General features: G+C 42.9%; 2 protein-coding genes and 1 pseudogene across 2 annotated transcripts; all 3 read left to right on the top strand.

Moving 5' to 3' along the window:
* Positions 1–62: 62 nt before the first annotated feature.
* LOC149995265 (N-formyl peptide receptor 2-like) lies at positions 63–5,867 on the top strand. Its single transcript, XM_090259162.1, has 2 exons — positions 63–180; positions 4,795–5,867. Exon 2 carries the CDS (start codon positions 4,806–4,808, stop codon positions 5,865–5,867), a length of 1,062 nt encoding a protein of 353 aa, XP_090115288.1. The 5' UTR covers positions 63–180; positions 4,795–4,805.
* Positions 5,868–6,021: 154 nt separating this feature from the next.
* Positions 6,022–8,426, top strand: LOC149995266 (N-formyl peptide receptor 2-like). The gene is made up of 2 exons (XM_090259163.1): positions 6,022–6,060; positions 7,218–8,426. Exons 1-2 carry the CDS (start codon positions 6,022–6,024, stop codon positions 8,181–8,183), a joined length of 1,005 nt encoding a protein of 334 aa, XP_090115289.1. The 3' UTR covers positions 8,184–8,426.
* Positions 8,427–11,400: 2,974 nt separating this feature from the next.
* Positions 11,401–20,301, top strand: LOC149995267 (Y-box-binding protein 1-like; annotated as a pseudogene).
* Positions 20,302–20,543: the final 242 nt, after the last annotated feature.

The following is a 20,543-nucleotide window of genomic DNA, read 5'->3' on the forward strand; positions in this document are numbered from 1 at the left end:
TGACAATATATCCAGAATGCTTTAGGGGAATTGTAAGAAGCTTTGACTCACGTGATTGGTTGAGTCCCATTGTCCCTCCCCCTCCTTGTCTTTCAATAAAGCATCTGCCGAAGCCCTTCTGGCCGGGGTTATTCCACAGGAAGTCAGGAGCTGGCCACAGGAACAGGGTCGTAGCTGGTGGTAAGTTCTCAGCCTGGCAATTTAAAGATTCTCGTTTGAACATGTGCTATGTGGCAGATACCTTCAAACTCTAGAGCTGGGCTGTCCAGTAAGAATCCACTTGCCACATATGGTTACTAAGCTCTTGCTAGTCTGACCTCAGATGTTAAAATGTATTCAGTATATTCAAAGACAGTACGACAAAAGAATGCTCAATATCTCATTGACAATCTTAGATGGGTTATGGGTTCAGCTGATAGTCTTTATGTGTTGAGTTAAATAAAATATATTATTAAAATGAATTAATATTTTATTAAGATTAATTTCTTTTGCTTTGTAAAAAATTGCAAGTCGCATCTGTGGCTTGCATTTATGGTTCTATTGGTCAGTGTTACTATGAGGATAGAGCACGGGAAGAACTAGGTGCTCTTCTGTGGCTTACATACCAATATGGAGGGTATTTAGAACAAAACACAAATGAATAGACTAATAAATAAGAGCAGTACCTGGTGAGATAGGCTGTACCTAGGGTAGCTGCTTTGCATGGTGGGTCACGTACAATGTCTCTGACTGAGGACATAATATCTAAGCAGAGGCAAGAATATTCAGAAAGAGCCAGAGGTGGGGAGCTTGAAAGAAAGAGCACTGAATGCAGAAGGGACAGAGGATGCGAAAGCCCCGAGATGGCAATGAGCTTGGCATTTTCAAGGGATGGAAGGAATTTGGTGTGGATCCATCACGGCGTGTGAGAGGACAGCGGGCGTGTGAGCTCTGAGGGGTGCACAGGGCCAACCTAGGAGGGCTTGGTAAGCTTGAGTTAGGACTTTGGAAGCCATTGGAAGGTGCTGAGCAGAATGATGTCATGGTTAGTGTTTCTAAAACATCACTTGGCTTATGTCTGGAGAATGGATTGGCAGGGGGCAGCATCAGTGGCAAGAATAAACTATTCCCAAGGCCAGTGCAAATAAGCAGCCAGACGAGAGCCAAACACAAGGGCGGTGGTGACAAACGGGATTCCATGAGTGGACTCAGTTACTCTGTAGACAGTGCCTGACTTGGATTGGATGGGCATGGAAAGGGATACAAGGCTGAGTTAAATTTGGTGATGTAACAACCGAGTGCTGAGGTTCCAAATGGACACAGAATATCGAGTGGCAGATTTGGGAGGCTGGAAGAATTAAGAGTTTGGTTTAGGTAATGTTCAGTTTGGGAGAGAGAAAGCTGGTAAACTGGGCTGAGATGAGGCGGACTATTGAGCTATGACAACCAAGAGTCTATTGTGTGTGTATTTTATCATCCAAAGGCATAAGAAAAATGTGTTGCAGGGAGGAAGAGGGGGTCTCGTAGGTCCCTCGTCACTGAGCTGTCAGGATGAGAACTGACAAGGCACCCCTGGGGCGGTGACATGGAGGGCTTCGGCGTCCTTCAGGGGAGCACAGTCGGTGGGGTGCTCAGGACCTAAGTCAGTGTGTGGTGAGTTTAGGGGCAAAGTGAGGTGACAGGTGCAGACACTGCCCCTTAGTGTTTGCTGTGAATCCCCTTCACTGAGAGAATTTCCGTGCGAGAACAGGGCTGATGCTGGGGAGAAACGTGGGCCAAGGAGGGGAGAGGAGCAGTCTGGGTGATAGAATGATCTAGGAGAAAGAAAGTCTTGGGGATGTTTTGGCAGAAAGTAAAACCGGTCCTTCAGGAGGGAAATTCTTGGGAAGGTGAGGGGGAGAGGGCTCCAGAGCAAACGCAAAAGGGGGAGGACAAGGACCCTGGATTCACTGTAACAGGTGCAGATGTGGGAGGGTTGGGGTGAGAGAGAGCTACAAACTTCACAAACAATGATTACTATCTTCTCATTAAAATATGAGGGAGGCAGGGAAGTCCACTGAGAGCAGGGATGGGGAAGAGGTTAACAATTTTAAGGAGAAAGCAGAACTGAAACAATTACATCAAAGCATGAAACTGTGAACACAATGAAGAAATAGAGTAAAATAACAGGGAACTGCCGGGTTTGTGTATGGGATCTGTGGTCGTAAACCCAGTCGCACCCTTAATAATTGAGACACTGGGCACGTCGCTTTCTTTGCCAGGACCCTGGTTTCCACTTGATTTACATGATGACAATATTCACCCAAAAGCAAGGATGATGACTCTGGAGCTGATAAAATGACAGCTTTTAGGGGCCCACCAAAGAGCAGGCACCGTAATCCATTTGCCTACCATCTGGGGCGCACAGGTTCTCCCCACCCCACATTGAGAGAAGTGGGCCCATAATTTCACAACTTTGCCTCACTGACCTTTCCCCACCTGTCATTGTACAATCATCCTTCCTTGTTGTATCAACATGTTTAGACCAATAATTTAGAGATTATTTGTTCATCATATCCTCCGAGGTCTTGGTAGGGTGCTGAGTGGGTGGGTAGAGAGGACCCTGTTGAGGAAGTATCAGGTGGAAGAAAGTTAAGAGCACATTTTTGGTGGAATCCATCTAGCTGAACTCAAATTTGGACTCTGCCTCTTTCTAACCGGGGGCTTTCAACAATTAATGTACCAGTTTAAGTCTTCACTTCTTCATCTGAACAATGGTTATACTGATTATAACTGACATTCTCCATATTTACAATTTCACAGAGAATGATTAGTGCCGTGCCTATTTTCACACCTGCAGTTCTCAAAAGCCATAAGGGAAGGGTTGTGGTGAGGGTTAAAAGAAGAGCTCTTGGCACATTCAAAACATTCATGAGTAGTAATTTTGAATATTCTAAGCATTGTCTTGACCTGAACTTGAACTTCCACAATGTATAAACCAGGACTGAATCCCAGGACACAGGACAGAGACTGGTGAGCACCAAGACTTCCCATGTGTTAAAGACACCCAGTTCAGCCCTGGTTGGTGTGGCTCAGTGGATTGCATGCCGGCCTGTGAACCAAAGGGTCACCAGTTCGATTCCCAGTCAGGGCACAGGCCTGGGTTGTGGGCCATGTCCCTAGTCAGGGTGTGCAAGAGGTAACCACACATCAATGTTTCTCTCCCTCTCTTTATCCTTTTCTTCCCTGCTCTCTAAAAATAAATAAATAAAAGCTTTAAAAAAAAAAAAAAAAGACACCCAGTGCAGCCTGAAAGATTTCCATGTCTATTTTCATCTGATATTCACCAAAGAACCATCTTCACCCCACAAACACATCATTCTGTAGAGGAGGAAACTGAAATTCAAAGTTAGATCACTGTCACTGGGCAGGTGTCAGTGAGGAGATGAGGATATAGATTGGTCAAGCTCCTGAGCCCAGCACTCTACACTCTAACAGTGACTCTCAACTTGGGTACCTTTTCCCCAAGGGACACTTCACAATGTAGAGACTTTCGGCTGCCACAACCGAAGGAGGTTGGCAATGGCACCTAGCAGATGGAGGCCAGGGGTACTTCTAAGCAGCCTACGATGTACAAGACAGTCCCCATAACAAAGAATTCAGTCCTGTACTTACTGCTAAAATACTCCTTTGAGAAGGAAATGGGGTTCTGTTTGCCAGTGATACTGTCAGGATTTGGCTCCAGAGATGGAGAGGAACATCTACCCTGTAGAGTGAGTAGCTACACAAAATTGGGTTTGGTTAGCAAAGAATAATGAGGGAATGGATGTTGGGTGGTAATCAGCAATGTCTGTCACAGTTGTGTAGTGGAGGCAGGACTTGGAATTCAGATCAAGCTGGATTGAAGTCCTTTCTCTATTGTTTACCTCCTTAGTGACTTCCTCAGGTCTTATAATTGCTCAGAATATCATTTTTATTCTTACGAAAATTGGAAACTGGATATTATAGAGTTGCATGAGGTCAAACTGGATCACTGCATATGTTACTAGATCCACACTGAATATAATGCATGGTCTCTAATAAGAACCCCATAAGTACTAACTAAATCAACTGATCTTGTTTCTTTAAGCCAAAGACACTAAAGCTATACAATGGATGAAAATTCTTTGCACCCCAAACAGAGGAGAGCTCCATATCAAACAGAGACAATGAAAAACAGAGGGTTGAATGTAGAAAAGGGGCCCCTTTGCAGACACCACAGGATGTAACATATTACTACATAATACCAGTTATTGTTCAAGATTCTCTTTCAGTATAGACTTATATTCATACATGCAATCTCCAAGAGCCATGAGAGGAGCGTGGTGAGACTAAGAACACAGAGGGCAAGGGTCCACACGGGTGTGGGGGGGACAGGAGCTGGATGGGAGTCTGTGAGAACCTGGGGCCAGCAGAGGTGCTGAGCTGACCAGCAACTGTGCGTTGAGTTGTGGGTGAAAGATGATGTGAACCTGAAGATGCTTCCCATTGATTTTCTGTTGTTTATATACCCTCAGCTCAGGATTTTGCTGATGGGCAGGAGCCTTGTAACCCTCTTGGTTAAGTAAGCAGCCCAATAGGTGGAATGCATATTAATAATTATGGAAATATGGAGAACTGTCTTTTCCCAAAGGAGCAGCCAAGAGTTTGCCAAATGTATAGTGAGTGGCCACAAAGTTCAGTAAAGTGGGTGTCCTGTCTGGAGAGGAAGCTAGAGTGGAAGTTGACGTTGGCCTGAATAGAAATGCTGTAGGATGGTTTCACAGCTGACAAATTCCTGTTGCTGAAATGTTTCAGGTGTGGACAAGATGGAAACCAACTTCACCAACTCCTCCAATTCTCTGCAGAGATCTCGTGAGGCACTCTTTGAGAACCCTGTGTTCACTGGCCTCCAAATCACCTCATTGGTGGTTCTTGGGATCACCTTCATCCTCGGTATCCTGGGCAATGGGCTTGTGATCTGGGTGGCTGGATTCCGGATGGCACGCACAGTCACCACCTTGTGTTACCTGAACCTGGCCATCGCCGATTTCTCTTTCATTGCCACTCTGCCGTTCCTCATGACCTCGATGGCCATGAAATCACAATGGCCTTTTGGCTGGTTCCTATGCAAGTTAATTAACATCATCGTGGACATTAACCTGTTCGGAAGTGTCTTCCTCATTGCCTTCATTGCTCTGGACCGCTGTATTTGTGTCCTGCATCCGGTCTGGGCCCAGAACCACCGCACTGTAAGTCTGGCTAAAAAAGTGATCATTGGACCCTGGGTTCTTGCACTAGTCCTTACCTCACAGATTTTCCTGTTCATGACTGTAAGGAATGAAAGAGGGAATACATACTGTACTTTGAACTTCGCACCCAAGAATAGCACTGTTGAGGAGACAATAAAGTGGAACATCGCCGGGCAGACAGCCAGAGGGATCATCCGGTTTATCATTGGCTTCACTATGCCAATGTCCGTCGTCGCCATCTGCTATGGGCTCATTGCCGCCAAGATACGCAGAAAAGACATGATCAATTCCAACCGTCCCTTACGGGTCCTCACGGCTGTCGTGGCCTCCTTCTTCATTTGCTGGTGCCCCTTTCAACTGGTTGCCCTTCTGTGCACAGTTTGGATCAGAGAGCTAATGTTGGAGGGTAAATACAAAATCCTTCTTATCTTGGTAGACCCAACGAGCTCACTGGCCTTCTTCAACAGCTGCCTCAACCCAATGCTCTATGTCTTCGTGGGCCAGGACTTCCGAAAGAGACTGATCCACTCCCTGCCTGCCAGTCTGGAGAGGGCCCTGACGGAGGACTCAGCCCCGACCACTGACACAGAAGCCAAATCTGCTTCGTGTCCTAGAGAGGCCCAGTTACAGGAGAAGTGAGGTGACCGGGGTTATTTTTGAGCCCTGCCTGCTTGCAGCTTCATCTTACCTTGGGTCATACTGAGTGTTAGGTAACCTTTCCCTGGCCAGGAGATCATCAGAAGAGACAAAGGGCACTATCATTACATTCAGAATTTATTAAGGGAACGTACAGATGAGCCTCAACCTGGATATCTTCCGTGCCACATGGACGGTATTTATATGACGGGGCAGCATGAATGGGGGTACTGGGGAATGACTCACCGCACTGAGGAGGAACTGCCTTACATACTTCCCCAGGGCAGTGTGAGGGCCCAGCCCAGGAACCAGTATGCCTGGGGCGGGGGGGGGGGGGGGGGGGGGGATGGGGGTGCTAATTAGGTCTCTGAGGGGATTTATGGAAGCAATCTGTTCTGGCCTGAATCTGGCTGGGTCTGGCTAGACATCTGGCAGCAGTCACATTAGAGACTAGTTTCTTCTTCACATTCACCCACTCATCATAAAGAATACTTGGGGGCCCCTGATTTGGGAACATGGACCTCAGGGTACTATTGGTGTCGTTTTTGGTTTTGGCACCTCAGCCTATAGACCCTGGGGGAGGTGGAGGTGGGAAAAAGTACAAGGGAAGAAAAGAGAAAGAGCAATGGGGAATTTTAAAGCTTAGATGAGAGAGTATACGAAGGAGAAATTTTGGGTATTTCACCATGAAGTAAGCTGTTTGCTTATGATCACTTTTAGCTATTTTTATATGACCACAGAAATATCCTATTCTTAATTCATTAACAATTTTCTTCTTTTTTTTTCTTTTAAGATTTTATTTTTAGAGAGGGAAAGGGAGGGAGAAAGAGAAGGAGAGAAACATCAATGAGTGGTTGCCTCTCGCACGCCCCCAACCAGGGACCTGGTCTGCAACCCAGGCCTGTGCCCTGACTGGAAATCGAACCAGCAGCCCTTTGGTTCTCAGGCCAGAGTTCAACCCACCGAGTCACACCAGCCAGGGCAGTTTTCTTCTTTGATTAATCACAAATAATTATTGGATTGTATTAAATGCATGTTCTGCATATATTAAGATGACCATATTATTTTTATCATCTTTCTTATATCATCATAAACTATATTCATTTTTTAATCTTAAACTACCATTGTGTTCCTAGAACAAACTGCACTTACTCATGATGTATTTTATATATTTCTAATTAATCCCACTAGATTGGTTTGGAATTCCTACATCTATATTTATCTAAAGATGGGTCTATTCTTTTACTTTCCTCTACTATCTGCGTCCAGTCTTACATCAAAAGATATAAAAAGAGCTGCAAAGTGATTCTTCCAATTCTATTCTCTGGTATCATATCTTGTATAAATGTTTAGAAAAATTCACTAGTGAAGGCAGTTGGGCTTGTGATCTGGGTGGCTGGATTCCGGATGGCACGCACAGTCACCACCTTGTGTTACCTGAACCTGGCCATTGCCGACTTCTCTTTCATTGCCACTCTGCCGTTCCTCATGACCTCGATGGCCACGAAATCACAATGGCCTTTTGGCTTGTTCCTATGCAAGTTAATTAACATCATCGTGGACATTAACCTGTTCGGAAGTGTCTTCCTCATTGCCTTCATTGCTCTGGACCGCTGTATTTGTGTCCTGCATCCGGTCTGGGCCCAGAACCACCGCACTGTAAGTCTGGCTAAAAAAGTGATCATTGGACCCTGGGTTCTTGCACTAGTCCTTACCTCACAGATTTTCCTGTTCATGACTGTAAGGAATGAGAGAGGGAATACATACTGTACTTTGAACTTCGCACCCACAAATAGCACCATTGAGGAGATAATAAAGGCAACCATCACCGGGCTGACAGCCAGAGGGATCATCCGGTTTATCATTGGCTTCACTATGCCAATGTCCATCGTCGCCATCTGCTATGGGCTCATTGCCGCCAAGATACGCAAAAAAGACATGATCAATTCCAACCATCCCTTACGGGTCCTCACGGCTGTCGTGGCCTCCTTCTTCATTTGCTGGTGCCCCTTTCAACTGGTTGCCCTTCAGTGCACAGTTTGGGTCAGAGAGCTAATGTTGGAGGGTAAATACAAAATCCTTGATATCTTGGTAAACCCAACGAGCTCGCTGGCCTTCTTCAACAGCTGCCTCAACCCAATGCTCTATGTCTTCGTGGGCCAGGACTTCCGAAAGAGACTGATCCACTCCCTGCCTGCCAGTCTGGAGAGGGCCCTGACGGAGGACTCAGCCCCGACCAGTGACACAGAAACTAAATCTGCTTCGTGTCCTGGAAAGGCCCAGTTACAGGAGATGGGAGGTGACTGGAGGCATCTTTGAGCTCTGCCTGCTCCTAGCCTGCTCCCAGTTCCAGCTTCATCTTCCTTTGGGTCATACTGAGCCACTCATCATGAAAACTACTTTGGTGCCCCTTGCATGGTGAGGGAAAAAATGAACATAAGGGTATATTGGTGTCATTTCTGGTTTTAGTACCTCGGCCTATACCCTGGCATAGGTAGAGGTGGAAAAAAGTAGAAAGGAAGGGAAGAGAAAGAATGATGAGGAAGATTTTCTACTCCCAGCTAACTAAAGAGTTTCTTCCTTTTTAAATCATGCATAGCTATTGCATTCTATGAAATGTATTTCTGAATATATTGGTATTAAGATGATCATATTATAGTTATCCTTTCATTTACATCATTATAAATTAATTTATTTTTGAATGTTTGACTCCCCTTGTATTCCTAGAATAAACCACATTTGGCCATGATGTATTTTATATACTTCTAACTAATTTCACTAGGTCAGTTTGGAATTTTCTGCATTTATGTTTGTGTGAAGATTAGTCTGTTCTCTTACTTTCTTCTGGTGTTTGTGACAGGTTTTACATCAAACAGATAATGACCTTCTAAAAAGTGCTGGGAAGTGATTCCTCTGATCCTGTCCTCTGCTGTTAATGTTTTATAAATCTTTACAGAAATTCACCAGTGAAGCCAATTGGGTCTTGGGTTTTCTTTACAGGAAGGCTTATAATAACAGTTTCTTATTTCTTTAATAGTTATTGGAATCTTCAGATTTTTTATTTCTGTCAGTTTTGATAAATGGTGACTTTCAAGAAATTGAGCATTTCATACAAACTATCAAATTTAATGGCATGAAACAGTATAATCACTATTAACAGTACTTGGTGTGATTTCCTTTACATAATGAAAATGTAAGTTATCTGAGGGCAGGGATTTGGTCTGTACTGTTCTCTAATGGGTCCTGATATCCCATGTGTAAAATAGTGCCTGTTATGTGACAGACACTCAATAAGAAGTTGAATTAATGAATCGATAAATATAGTATCACACAGATGTCAAGCGAGAACATTTGATTTCCAATTAAAATGATCCCTGACCCTCATGTCATGAGTTGAGCCATGTCCAGTGAACTCTCAGCACCATGCCCACAATTTTTACATATCCTCATGTGGTTTATATTTTCATGAATACCTCAGATTTTGACTTGCTATTTCATATAAAGTACTCTGGCTGTTGAATGATGACTTTGTTTTCAAATAAATCAATCCACAATAGTACTCAGCCCTTTTCCTTGCTTTCTGCAAATCATCACTCATAAGTTGTCCTTTATTGTGTAGCACTTTTCTGACTCATTGGCAAAAAACAATAACAAACAAAAAACCTCAAAATACATGTTAGGTAGTCTTGTTATCAAAAACCCTTCACCCAGAACACTAGACTTTGGGTGGCGGGCACACAATGTAATATACAGATGATGTATTACAGAATTGTGTACCTAAAACATATGTGTTGTTAACCTATGTTACCCCAATACATGTAATTTTAAAAAAATCCTTCACTCATCCACTACTTAGTCACCCTTTCCCTTTCTTTCATGTCACCCCTGAAGTTTTTGCATTTCCAATGCAGAGCAGTTTACCTATTTCACTTGCACTCTTGACTCCTAGAAATGCTTTAAAAAAAAAATCCTCACCGAGGATATCTTATTATTTTAGAGATGGAGGACGGGAGAGAGAGCAAAACATCGATGTGAGTGCACCCTGACTGGGGATCGAACCCACAACCTAGGTATGTGCCCTGAACCATGGATCAACTCGCAACCTTTTGGTGTATGGGATGATGCTCCAATCAACTGAGCCACCCGGCCAGGGCTAGAAATGCTTTTTACTGCCCAAGAAATACATACCCTCCAATGCCCTTCTAAGGTGTGGCCACAGGAAATAAGAAACAAGAAATGCAATAGGGGTGGGGGTGGGGCCTAATAAATGGTGATGGAAAATGGGTTAACTTTGGGTGATGGGTACACAGTGCAAAATACAGGTCTTGGATCACAGAAAGGTACACTTGAAATCTATGTGACCCTATTAATATCACACCAATAAATTTAAATTTAAAAAAATTTTAAATAATATTTTAAAGTACAAGAAATGCATGCAAGAGGGTAATGACAGCAGCAATAAAGGACAGTGTACATTCTCTAGACAGGAGAGCCAATGCTTCCAAAGTGGCTAATTATGAAACCTCTTCCATTGTCAGAGCAGGGAATTCTTAATAGTCCTCCCCACTGGCTTCGGTTAATTGCAATGCGATTGTGCCTGCTACATCCTCTCTACTTTTCTGGGCTGCACTGGAAATTTCCACTGTGGATGCTTCATTGCCATTGCTCCACTGTATATGGGGAGTCCGGGAGCTGAGGATCCTGGTAAGTGTAGGGAACGTTTACCACAAAGAAACACTTCTAGACCTGACTGAGTCTAAAACTCCAAAATAAAACCTTGCATCGTCACCCTGGGGAAGGATGGGACTACTTCTATTTGAGGAGCAGGGTATACAGGGATGGTGCGTAGACAGAGGGGTAGGATGTGACAGAGACTCAAAGCCTCCTACTCAATATTTGCCCTATCCTTCCTTGCCAAAATTTGTGAAAATTCATTCACCTAAAACAATACTTTCTTCAGCCATCCTTTTGGCTAGATGTGAATTACTTCAAAGCAATGAGACCCAATGGTCACATCCCATCGGTACATAAAAAGCTTCCTCGTTCTTTTTCATGCATGCGTTGTATTCCAGTGGTGTGACAGAATTTATTTAACCTGTCACATATTAATGAACACTTAAACTGTGTCTAAATGCTTCTCTGGCCTTTTGGCTAATATCAGTTGTAAATTGTTTCTAATCTTTTGCTGTGACCAACAATGCTCTTATGAATAATTGCAAACACATCCCTTTAAAGACATATGGGTTTATCTGTAGGGTGAATTAGAGGGAGGGAAGGGGGCGGAGAGAGAGACAGATCAGTTACCTCCCACACGTGCCCCAACCGGGGATCAAACACTCAACCTTTCAGGGTAGGAGACTACGCCCCAGCCAACGGTACCACCCGGCCAGGGCACGTCCCTTCTCCTTTATATTAAAGAAGCCTTATAGCTTCTGGAGTTCAGGCTGCCTGAAGCCCGGCAACGTATTCGTGTCAGGGTGATGTTATCTAAAGTTGGGCTCATTAGAAGAGAGAAAGCGGGGGAACCAAATGCCGCAAAAGCTAAACCACTCCGCGGGGGCCTGGAGTTGTCGCCGCTCCCCTTCCCTTATTCATCCCGAGAGCTAATGAGAACTCAGGGCAGAACACAGTCTCCACCTAGTGGTCGCCGGGCACTAAAACGCAAGGGAGGACGGGGACGCTTTCTCCGCTCCATCCCGCCTCAGCCCCGGGCGGGGAGCCTCCGGAGACCTTGCTAAGTTCCCTGGCGGCTTCTCTCAGTTGTCTCGGACCCTCTGAATAAATAACCTTCCGAGAAATCCCGGGTATCTTCTTGGCCCTCTCTCAACCCTCACTGTTGCTAGACCAAAAAAACAAACGAACGAACAAAAATGTCTTACAGTCTTGGGACACTGTTGTACAACTGTCTTCCCCTCACATTCCCACTCCCTCCCGTCTCCCACCTCCGAATACCAAGTACAGCGGTGCTTCTTCCCACATGTTCCTTTCTAGTGCGGTCACAGCCGAGTCAGCTAGGGAGGTAGTTGAAAAGACAGATTGAGAAACTACATATTCCATTATTCAGCCGTTAAAAAAAAAAAAAAAAAAAAAAGAGCGCCCTGGCTGGTGTGTCTCAGTGGATTAAGTGCTGGCCTGCGAAGTGAAAGGCTGCCTGTTTTGTCTAGGACTATACCACCCTGAACACGCCCGATCTCATCTGAAAGGTCTCCGGTTCGATTCCCCGTCAGGGCACATGCCTGGGTTGCAGGCCAGGTCCCCAGCGGGAGGCGCGAGAGAGGCAACCTTTGACGTATCTCTCCCCCATCAATGTTTCTCTCCGTCTCTTTCTCCCTCCCTAAAAATTAATTAATTAAAATATTTTTTTAATGATCACGTCCTGCCATTTACAACAACATAAATGGACCTTGTTTTACTTTCAGCTAAGTAAAACAAATCAGACAGAAAGACAAGTACTGTATGATCTCACTTCCATGTGAAACTTAAAAACAAACTAAACACCAAGGTCATGGAAAAATCAGATTTGTGATTACCAGAGTGAAGGGTGGGGGTCGGGGAAATTGGAGGAAGGTAGTCAAAAGGTCAAACTTCCAGTTATAAGATAGAAGTATTAGGGACGTAATGTACAACATAAGGATTATAACTAACACCGCTGTATGACATATAGGAAAGTTGTTCACAGGTAAATCGTAGGAGTTCTCATCATAAAGAGAATTTTTTCTCTTTATTTCACCTATGAGATGATAGATGCTCAGTGATTACAGTAATCATTTACAATATATGTAAATCAAACCATTATACTGGGTGCCTTAAACTTACACAGTACTGAATGGCAATTACACCTTAATAAAACTGGGAGGGGAAGGGGATGACTATATATTCTGAAAAGCTCCTCAACTCCTAGATATTTACCCAAGAAAATTTAAAAAACATATTTCAACAAAGAGATGACAAGAAGGTCCACAGTAGCTTCATTCATAACAGCCCCAAACTGGAAACAACCCGAGTCCATCAATAGGAGTGTGGATAAACTGGTATATTCATTTGGTTTCTGAAGGTTTCTGTATGTTATACTTCACAATTTCTTTAAGTTAAAAATACAGGGTGTTAGAAATCTGTAAGACCATTGTAAAGTAAATATTAACTTCAGTCTCTACAATTCATTTATATAAAATGTCTGGCATAAAATAAAAGGTTAAAAGATACACACAAAGAAAGAAAATTTGATACGTACTGAAGGAGAGAAACACATAAAAGGTAGACCTGGAGAAAAGCCCAGATTTTGGAATTAGCAGACAGGGACTTCATTATAAAAATGCTAAAGGATTTAGTGGAAAAAATAAAAATAAAGGATTTTGTGGAAAAAGGTGGACCACGTACAAAGAGCTGGGAAATTTCAGGAGAAAATAGAATAAACAAATAAATGGAAATTGTAGAACTGAAAAATAAAATGTCAGATGTTTGCAGCAGATTAAACTCAAGATTAAGAATGAGTGAACATGGATTCAGATCAATAGAAAGACTCAAGAGTAAAATATTAAAAAAAAAAAAAAAAACAACAGTGTGAAGATAAACAGAATGGAGTATCCAAGACCAGTGAGAAAATACCAAATGGTCTAATAAAAAATTAATCAGTAAAAATATAGGGAGACTTAAACAATACAACCAAATGCCCTAACTGGCATGAATGAAATACTACACCTAACAAGAACACAATACACAACAAAATTCTTTTCAATGCTGGGTCATAAAACATCTCAATAAAAATCAAAGGCTTGAAATCACAAAAAGTATATTCTATGATCACAACACATCAAATTAAAAATCAGTAACAATAACACACCTAGAAAATGCTCAAACAGTTGAAAAATTAAACATACTTTTAAACAACCTATGGGCCATAGAAGAAATCTCAAGGAAAATTAAAAAATATTTTTAACTGGTGATAAAAATAAAACATATCAAACTGTAATTTGCATCTAAAGAACATATTTAAAGAGAAATTTTTACCTTCTAGTGCTTTTAACAGAAGAGAAAGATATGAACTCAACAGCTAACCCCATCCTTAAAGAAACAGAAAAAGATCAAATTAAACCCAAAGAAAGTATAAAAAAATACTAACAAGAAAAGTGAAAATAGATGAAATAGAGATCAATAGAGAAAATCAACTAAGTCAATAAGTAGGTTATTTTAAGATATCAATAAAAGTGATGAATGTCCAGAAAACATGAATTACCTTAGGAATGAATAAAGGGACATCGTTACAGATCCTAAACATATTAAAAGGATATTATAATTCTATGTCACTATATTTAACAATTTAGATGAAATAAACAAGTTCCTTGAAAAGTACAACATATGAAATTGACACAAAGAACTAGAAAATCTAAGTATAACAGTACAATATTAAGAAGTTGAATTCCTAATCAAAAACCATAAAGAAAATTCCAGGCCTGCATTGCTTCCCCTGTGAATTCTACCAAACATTTACAGATGAAATAGCACCCACCTTCCAACAGACTCCTCGAGAGGGCAAAGGAGAAGGGGACACTTCAGGTTACTTTTTAATACACCAGTTCAATATTTTTTTAAAAAAATTGTATTATTCTTAAAGAGAAATACAATTTTTAGGAACTGGAATCAGTATTAATTTATCTTTTAGTATAACCAACATTCATAAAAAGTGGTTTTTCTTCTTTGGCGTGGTCAGAAATAACTGAGAGCAATCAATATCTTAACTGATGTTTGTATCATGCAATTTTAGAGTGCACACTTTGCCAATTATTGGTTTAATAAAGGTAGGTTTTCTTACACTGATATTATGGCAATACCTGGAAGGAAAAAATACCTATTTCTTTAAAACAATAATAAAAACCATGGTTTCTAATAATTTGTTATATGGATATTTGCAATGAAGCAAAAATAAAGCCAAATAATTCTTACTGTTAAAAAAAAAAATCTCTGAGCTTGAGACCTTCGCCCATTGTCCTTTACAAGATTACAAAGGGTCTTAATATCTGAGGGGGGGGATAGTTATTTTTTATGAACCAGGGGTATGGACTTGGGGGGGGCATTGCTGGGGGTGGGAGATGCTGGGTGGAGGAGAGTAAAGGGGAGAAAATTGGAACTGTTGTAACAATATAATCAATAAAATACATTAAAAAAATAATAAAAACAACCTCTGGATGGAGATTTCTAAAGTATTGGATTAGTATAATAAAGTTGTTCAGCTATGACTGTCGGATCCTTCGTGAAATCCTAAGGTGACAAAGGCATTGGAAAGACACTATGAAACCTTACTGTTCAAGTATAAGGGGCTTCTCAGTTCCAAAGTACTTGGGTTATACTTTTTGTCAGCGAGGTAGCACCGTGAAAACAAAAGAACCCAGTGATGTGTTTTTTATTCACACACTAGTGCTTTCTGACATTGTAATATATTTCATACAAAGGACTATGCATTCTTTGTATGGAAGATAGAAAAAAAATACTGAAGGTTCATATCCATCACCTTAAGAGAAAGAATACAATCAACACTGCTGAGGTGAAGCTTTTTCTTTGCCCTTCTCTGATCAAATACCCTTTCACACCAAGAAGTTACCACTATGCTAAATCCTGTGTCTAGCATTCCCTGACTTTTCTGTATAGTTTTGCTAAATAGGTACCTTTAAGAAACTTCTTTGTTTGTATTGCCTAATTAAATATTACACTGTTTGTTTTCTATGATCAAATTTCTCAATGAACATTGTACCTGTGAGAGTCGATCACACTGATAAATGTAGCTCTGGGTCATTTCTTTTCACTGTGTTATGAAATATGCCATTGGTGAACATATGTCTTTTTCCTTTGCATATCTAAAATACATAAAATAACTAACCTTTTTTAAAACCAAAGGGAACTGTCCTTATTCCTATTCCACATTCATGATTGAACGTAGAAAACAGGAATTTCAACCCTTTCAGAAATATTGGGAAAGTCAGTTTCTTCCTTCCCTCTACATCCTCAGTCATCCCCATTCATAAAAATAGGTCAATGGTACAATAATTCACACTACCTCACTTATGGTACTGCATTGTTATAACATTAAATGCAAATGTAGGAATTTTTACAAAAAGTCTCAAACTAAAAATCACATGAATTAGTTTGTTGAGCAATTCTATACAAAACTTTCAATATAGTTTTGACATCTGGAATCACGTTGATGTTTGGCACACGCACACAAAAATTAACATCAAGAAGCGTGGGTAGAAAAATTCTAAAATATAAACAGAAAATAACTAATTTAATTATATGTTATTCATAAACCACAACGAAGTGATTTTAGAAACTGTCCCGAGTAACTTTTCAACACAGTATTTTAACTTTGTACACTAATATTTGGGACAAAAAGAACTATAAATGAATATTAACTCTAGTCAGTTTTTTACAACAGTATGGATTAGCTACCCTGATATTCCTTTCTGTGTATTCTAGGAGTTGAGAAAATGAGTAACTATTTTAGAATGATGGGAGACAAACTTTGACACTCTTGGAGAACAGAGTAACAAATATGGAGAGGGGGAAGATCAGAATGAGATCAAGGTGTTAGACTTCAATGAGAATTGTCAGTGTGATTGATGGTTATTACATCCATATACGAGGATGTACACATGCAAACATATACACACAGATATACAAGAGTGTGTTTCCTAAGTTTTGTCCACCAAGACAGCCTAAAAGTAGTGACCTCAGTAGCAATGGGGATACCTAGCACCCTGATCTTTGTTTCTAAATACAACTCTGCACCTTAAAAACCTAGGACTGCTTGGAGAAATCACTGATTCCTGTACTGGGACAAGGAAAATAAAGGAACCCGGACAATATTCTTGAAGCAAACGAAGTGCTCAAAAAATGGTGGAAACATGTCAAAAATACACAGAAGCCAAGCTGACAGGACTTGTATTGGCCAAATCTGGAGAAATATGAGTTCAAAACAATGATAGCAAAGACGACAAACCAGTGACTAAAATAACTCTTGAAACCACATTGACATTAAACAAACAAACAAATGGGGGAGAAAAGCCCTTCCTTACAGAATTCCAAATATTAAATACATACAAAATAGGAATAAAATCGCTATTTTGCAGCCATCATGGTAATAACTGAACCAGGTGAGAATAATTAATATTATAGTTGGTAAAACTAAGCGACAGGGCAAAGCTCATCCACAAAATGTGACCTGCCGATGACGGTGAAGCTCACTGGAAGCTACAGGAGATGGAACTCGGTAGCGAGGAACACTGAAGTGAAGGCCAGGGGACTCCAGCCAGCCACTCTGCTGGTAGCCACACATTCAGGGGAAAAGAGCGCACCAGAACGAGAAAGAGAAGCCCCTTTGCTATGGCCACATAATGTTCCTCTTGTACTCTGTTAATAACCCTACGACCGCAGCAGCTGACAAAGGTCCGGCTCTGGCATCGTTAACGGGTGTTAAGGGTAGACTGGGTCTGAGAGTCAATACACTGGTACAGGCAATAACAGGAAGTGACACACTAGGCGTACTGTATTCTTATGCAACTAGCTTGTGTACCTGGCTTGTGACGGGCATCCCTTTGATGAAGGTGGCCCTCGGCCACTTATTTCCTGTTTTTAGTATTCTATTGTACTGATATAGCTGTTTCATGAGCTGGGACATTCAATGTAACTGGCATGGCCTCACCCCCTTTTTGAATATGCTGAAGCATTTTCTCCATCTTCTCAAATTTATAACTAAACTTACTAAATAAAGTTCAACTATATCCACTAAATTGGGAAGAACTCTTTCCTGTGCCCTTACCTTTTGCGCTCCAAGAAAGAAGGTAAACTGTCCCATCTGTGAGTTACCCAAACAGTCTCTGTCTGGGGTGTCTGTGCTCATTTCCTTTTTCTGTTTGTGTTAGCCTGTTGGCAGAACAGGACATTTCCTCTCACGCCTGCTGCAACAGTGGTCAACACCATCGCTAGGGGACCCAGGGTGTGCCCTGAAGAGGCCTATATGCAGGGTCTCCTTCCTCAGTCCCCACTTAGGAGGATGACGAGTGTCACTGCCTAGATAAATGTGTCTGATCTGAGACTGGGACTATCTCTATAGTTACACATCCAAATTGTTTGGTGCTTACAATGAATGTGTCCTTCGGTAATACTACTATGGTTTATAAGAAATATATAGCCTTCAGCCACAATTCCTGAGCCACGGCTTCTCAAGCCTTTGGAATTTCTTAAGTGTTGAGAGCATTAGAGGTGTCTTTTGTCACATTATTGGGGGTTCGTTGCCAGTGGAGCCGACCATGCAATTAGAGGGTTGGGACTGCGAGTTCCACGCATACCCCACTCCAAGAGGGGAGGGGCCAGGAGGTTGAATCAGTTGCCAATAGCAATGGTGTAATCACTTGTGATTATATAATGAAGCTTCCATAAAAACCCAAGAGGATGAGGTCAGGGCTTCCAGGCTGGTGAATACATGTGGGAAGAGGCGTGGCTGGAGAGGGCATGGAAGCTTCACACCCCTCCCCATTGTACCTTGCCTTATGCATCTATCCCATGTCTGTTCCTGCCTTAGATCCTTTTACACACAAACGGAAGGTAATGTAGTAATCAACATGTTTGTGAGTTCTGAGTCATTCTAGCAAAGTAAACAAACCGGATAAGGGGGCTGGGGGAAACTCTTAATTTATAGCCCATGACGCAGAAGTACAGGTAATAACTTAGACTTACGATTGGCATTCCGTGTTGGAAGGGGTCATTGAAACCTGCAGTTTAGAGTCACTGGTCAGAAGCATGGTTAAGGGCCTGAGACTGTGGCTGCCATCAGAAGGAAGGGGCCAGTCTTGTGGACCAGAACGCTTAACTGTGGGATCTGATGCTTTCTCCAGGTAGACAGTGTCAGGAAAGAGCTGAATTCTTGGACACCCTGCTAATGTCTGAGGATTATTGGTTGGCGTGGGAAACTACACCCTCACCCCTGGAAACACACACAATGAAATCGGTACCAGAACCAACGCACCCTCCCTCCAAGAGGCATACTTGAGTCCTAACCTCCAATACCTCAGCATGTGACTGTATTTGGAAATACAGCAGTCCCTCGCTATACCGCGGGTCACTTATCGCGGCCTCACTGTATCGCGGGATTTTTTAAAATATTATTTATCGTAGGTTCTTTGCTATACCGCGGGATTTTGTGGTACTGTATCATATGTTGTTAAAGTTACGTAGGTTTAGGAGTGTAGAATAAATGTAAGGTTCCTACTTTGCAGCGGGGTCTGGAACATAATACCCGCGGTAAGTGAGGGAGTGCTGTACAGTAGTTGCGGGTGTAATTAAGGTGATGTCATAGAGTTCCATCGGGAGCGGGAGCGGAGGGCGGACCCCAGAGAGCCCTGAGCAGTCCCACCGCCGCCACCGGCCTAGTTACGATCACACCCCGGGAGGAGCCGCAGCTGCCGCGGCCGGCCCCAGTCACCGTCACCGCAACCATGAGCAGCGACCGAGGCCCAGCAGCCGCCTGCCGGCCCCCGCCGCCGCCACCCTCAGCGCTGCCGACACCAGGCCGGGCACCACGGGCAGGGGCGCAGGGAGCGGCGGCCCGGGCGGCCTCACATTGGGCGGCGACAAGAAGGTCATCGCAACGAAGGTTTTGGGGACAGTAAAACGGCTCAATGTAAGAAACGGATATGGTTTCATCAACAGGAATGAACACCAAGGAGGATGTATTTGGGCACCAGACTGCCCCAAAGCACAACCCCAGGAAGTCCCTTCGCAGCGCAGGACACGGAGAGACGGTGGAGTCTGATGCTGTTGAAGGAGAAAAGGGTGCGGAGGCAGCAAATGTTAGAGGCCCCGGTGGAGCTCCAGTGCAAGGCAGCAAACACGCAGCAGACCGTCACCATTACAGACGCTGTCCGCGTCGCAGGGGCCCTCCCCGCAACTACCAGCAGAATTACCAGAACAGTGAGAGTGGGGAAAAGAACGAGGGATCCGAGAGCCTTCTGCAGCCCAGGCCTGACAGCGCCCGCCCTATCGCAGGCAACGGTTCCCATCTTACCACATGCGGAGACCCTATGGGCGTCGACCACAATATTCCAACCCTCCTGTGCAGGGAGAGGTGATGCAGGGTGCTGACAACCAGGGTGCGGGAGAACAAGGTAGACCAGTGAGACAGAATACGTATCGGGGCTACAGACCACGATTTCGCAGGGGCCCTCCTCGCCAAAGACAGCCTAGAGAGGACGGCAATGAAGAAGATAAAGAAAATCAAGATGAGACCCAAGGTCATTAGCCACCTCGACGTCGGTATAGCCACAACTTCAATTACCGACGCAGACGCCCAGAGAACCCTAAACCACAAGATGGCAAAGAGACAAAAGCAGCCGATCCAACAGCTGAGAACTCGTCCACTCCTGAGGATGAGCAGGGTGGGGCTGAGTAAATGCCATCTTACCATCTCTACCATATCCGGTTTAGTCATCTAACAAGAAGAAATGAATATGAAATTCCAGCAATAAGAAACGAACAAAAGATTGGAGCTGAAGACCTTAAGTGCTTGCTTTCTGCCCGTTGACCAGATGACTAGAACTATCTGCATTACCTATGCAGCATGGGGTTTTTATTATTTTTATCTAAAGATGTCTCTTTTTGGTAATGACAAATGTGTTTTTTAAAAAAAATAAG

Source organism: Furipterus horrens, unplaced genomic scaffold (genome assembly GCF_987537825.1).
Source record: "Furipterus horrens unplaced genomic scaffold, mFurHor1.1.pri manual_scaffold_13, whole genome shotgun sequence".
Taxonomy (NCBI): domain Eukaryota; kingdom Metazoa; phylum Chordata; class Mammalia; order Chiroptera; family Furipteridae; genus Furipterus; species Furipterus horrens.

Bases quoted from the DNA above. Each gene is read 5' to 3' on its own strand.
- LOC149995265 (XM_090259162.1), top strand. From the start codon at position 4,806: ATGGAAACCAACTTCACCAACTCCTCCAATTCTCTGCAGAGATCTCGT.
- LOC149995266 (XM_090259163.1), top strand. From the start codon at position 6,022: ATGAGCCTCAACCTGGATATCTTCCGTGCCACATGGACG. The intron at 6,061-7,217 runs GTATTTATATGA...ATAAATGTTTAG, and splicing joins TCTTCCGTGCCACATGGACG to AAAAATTCACTAGTGAAGGC.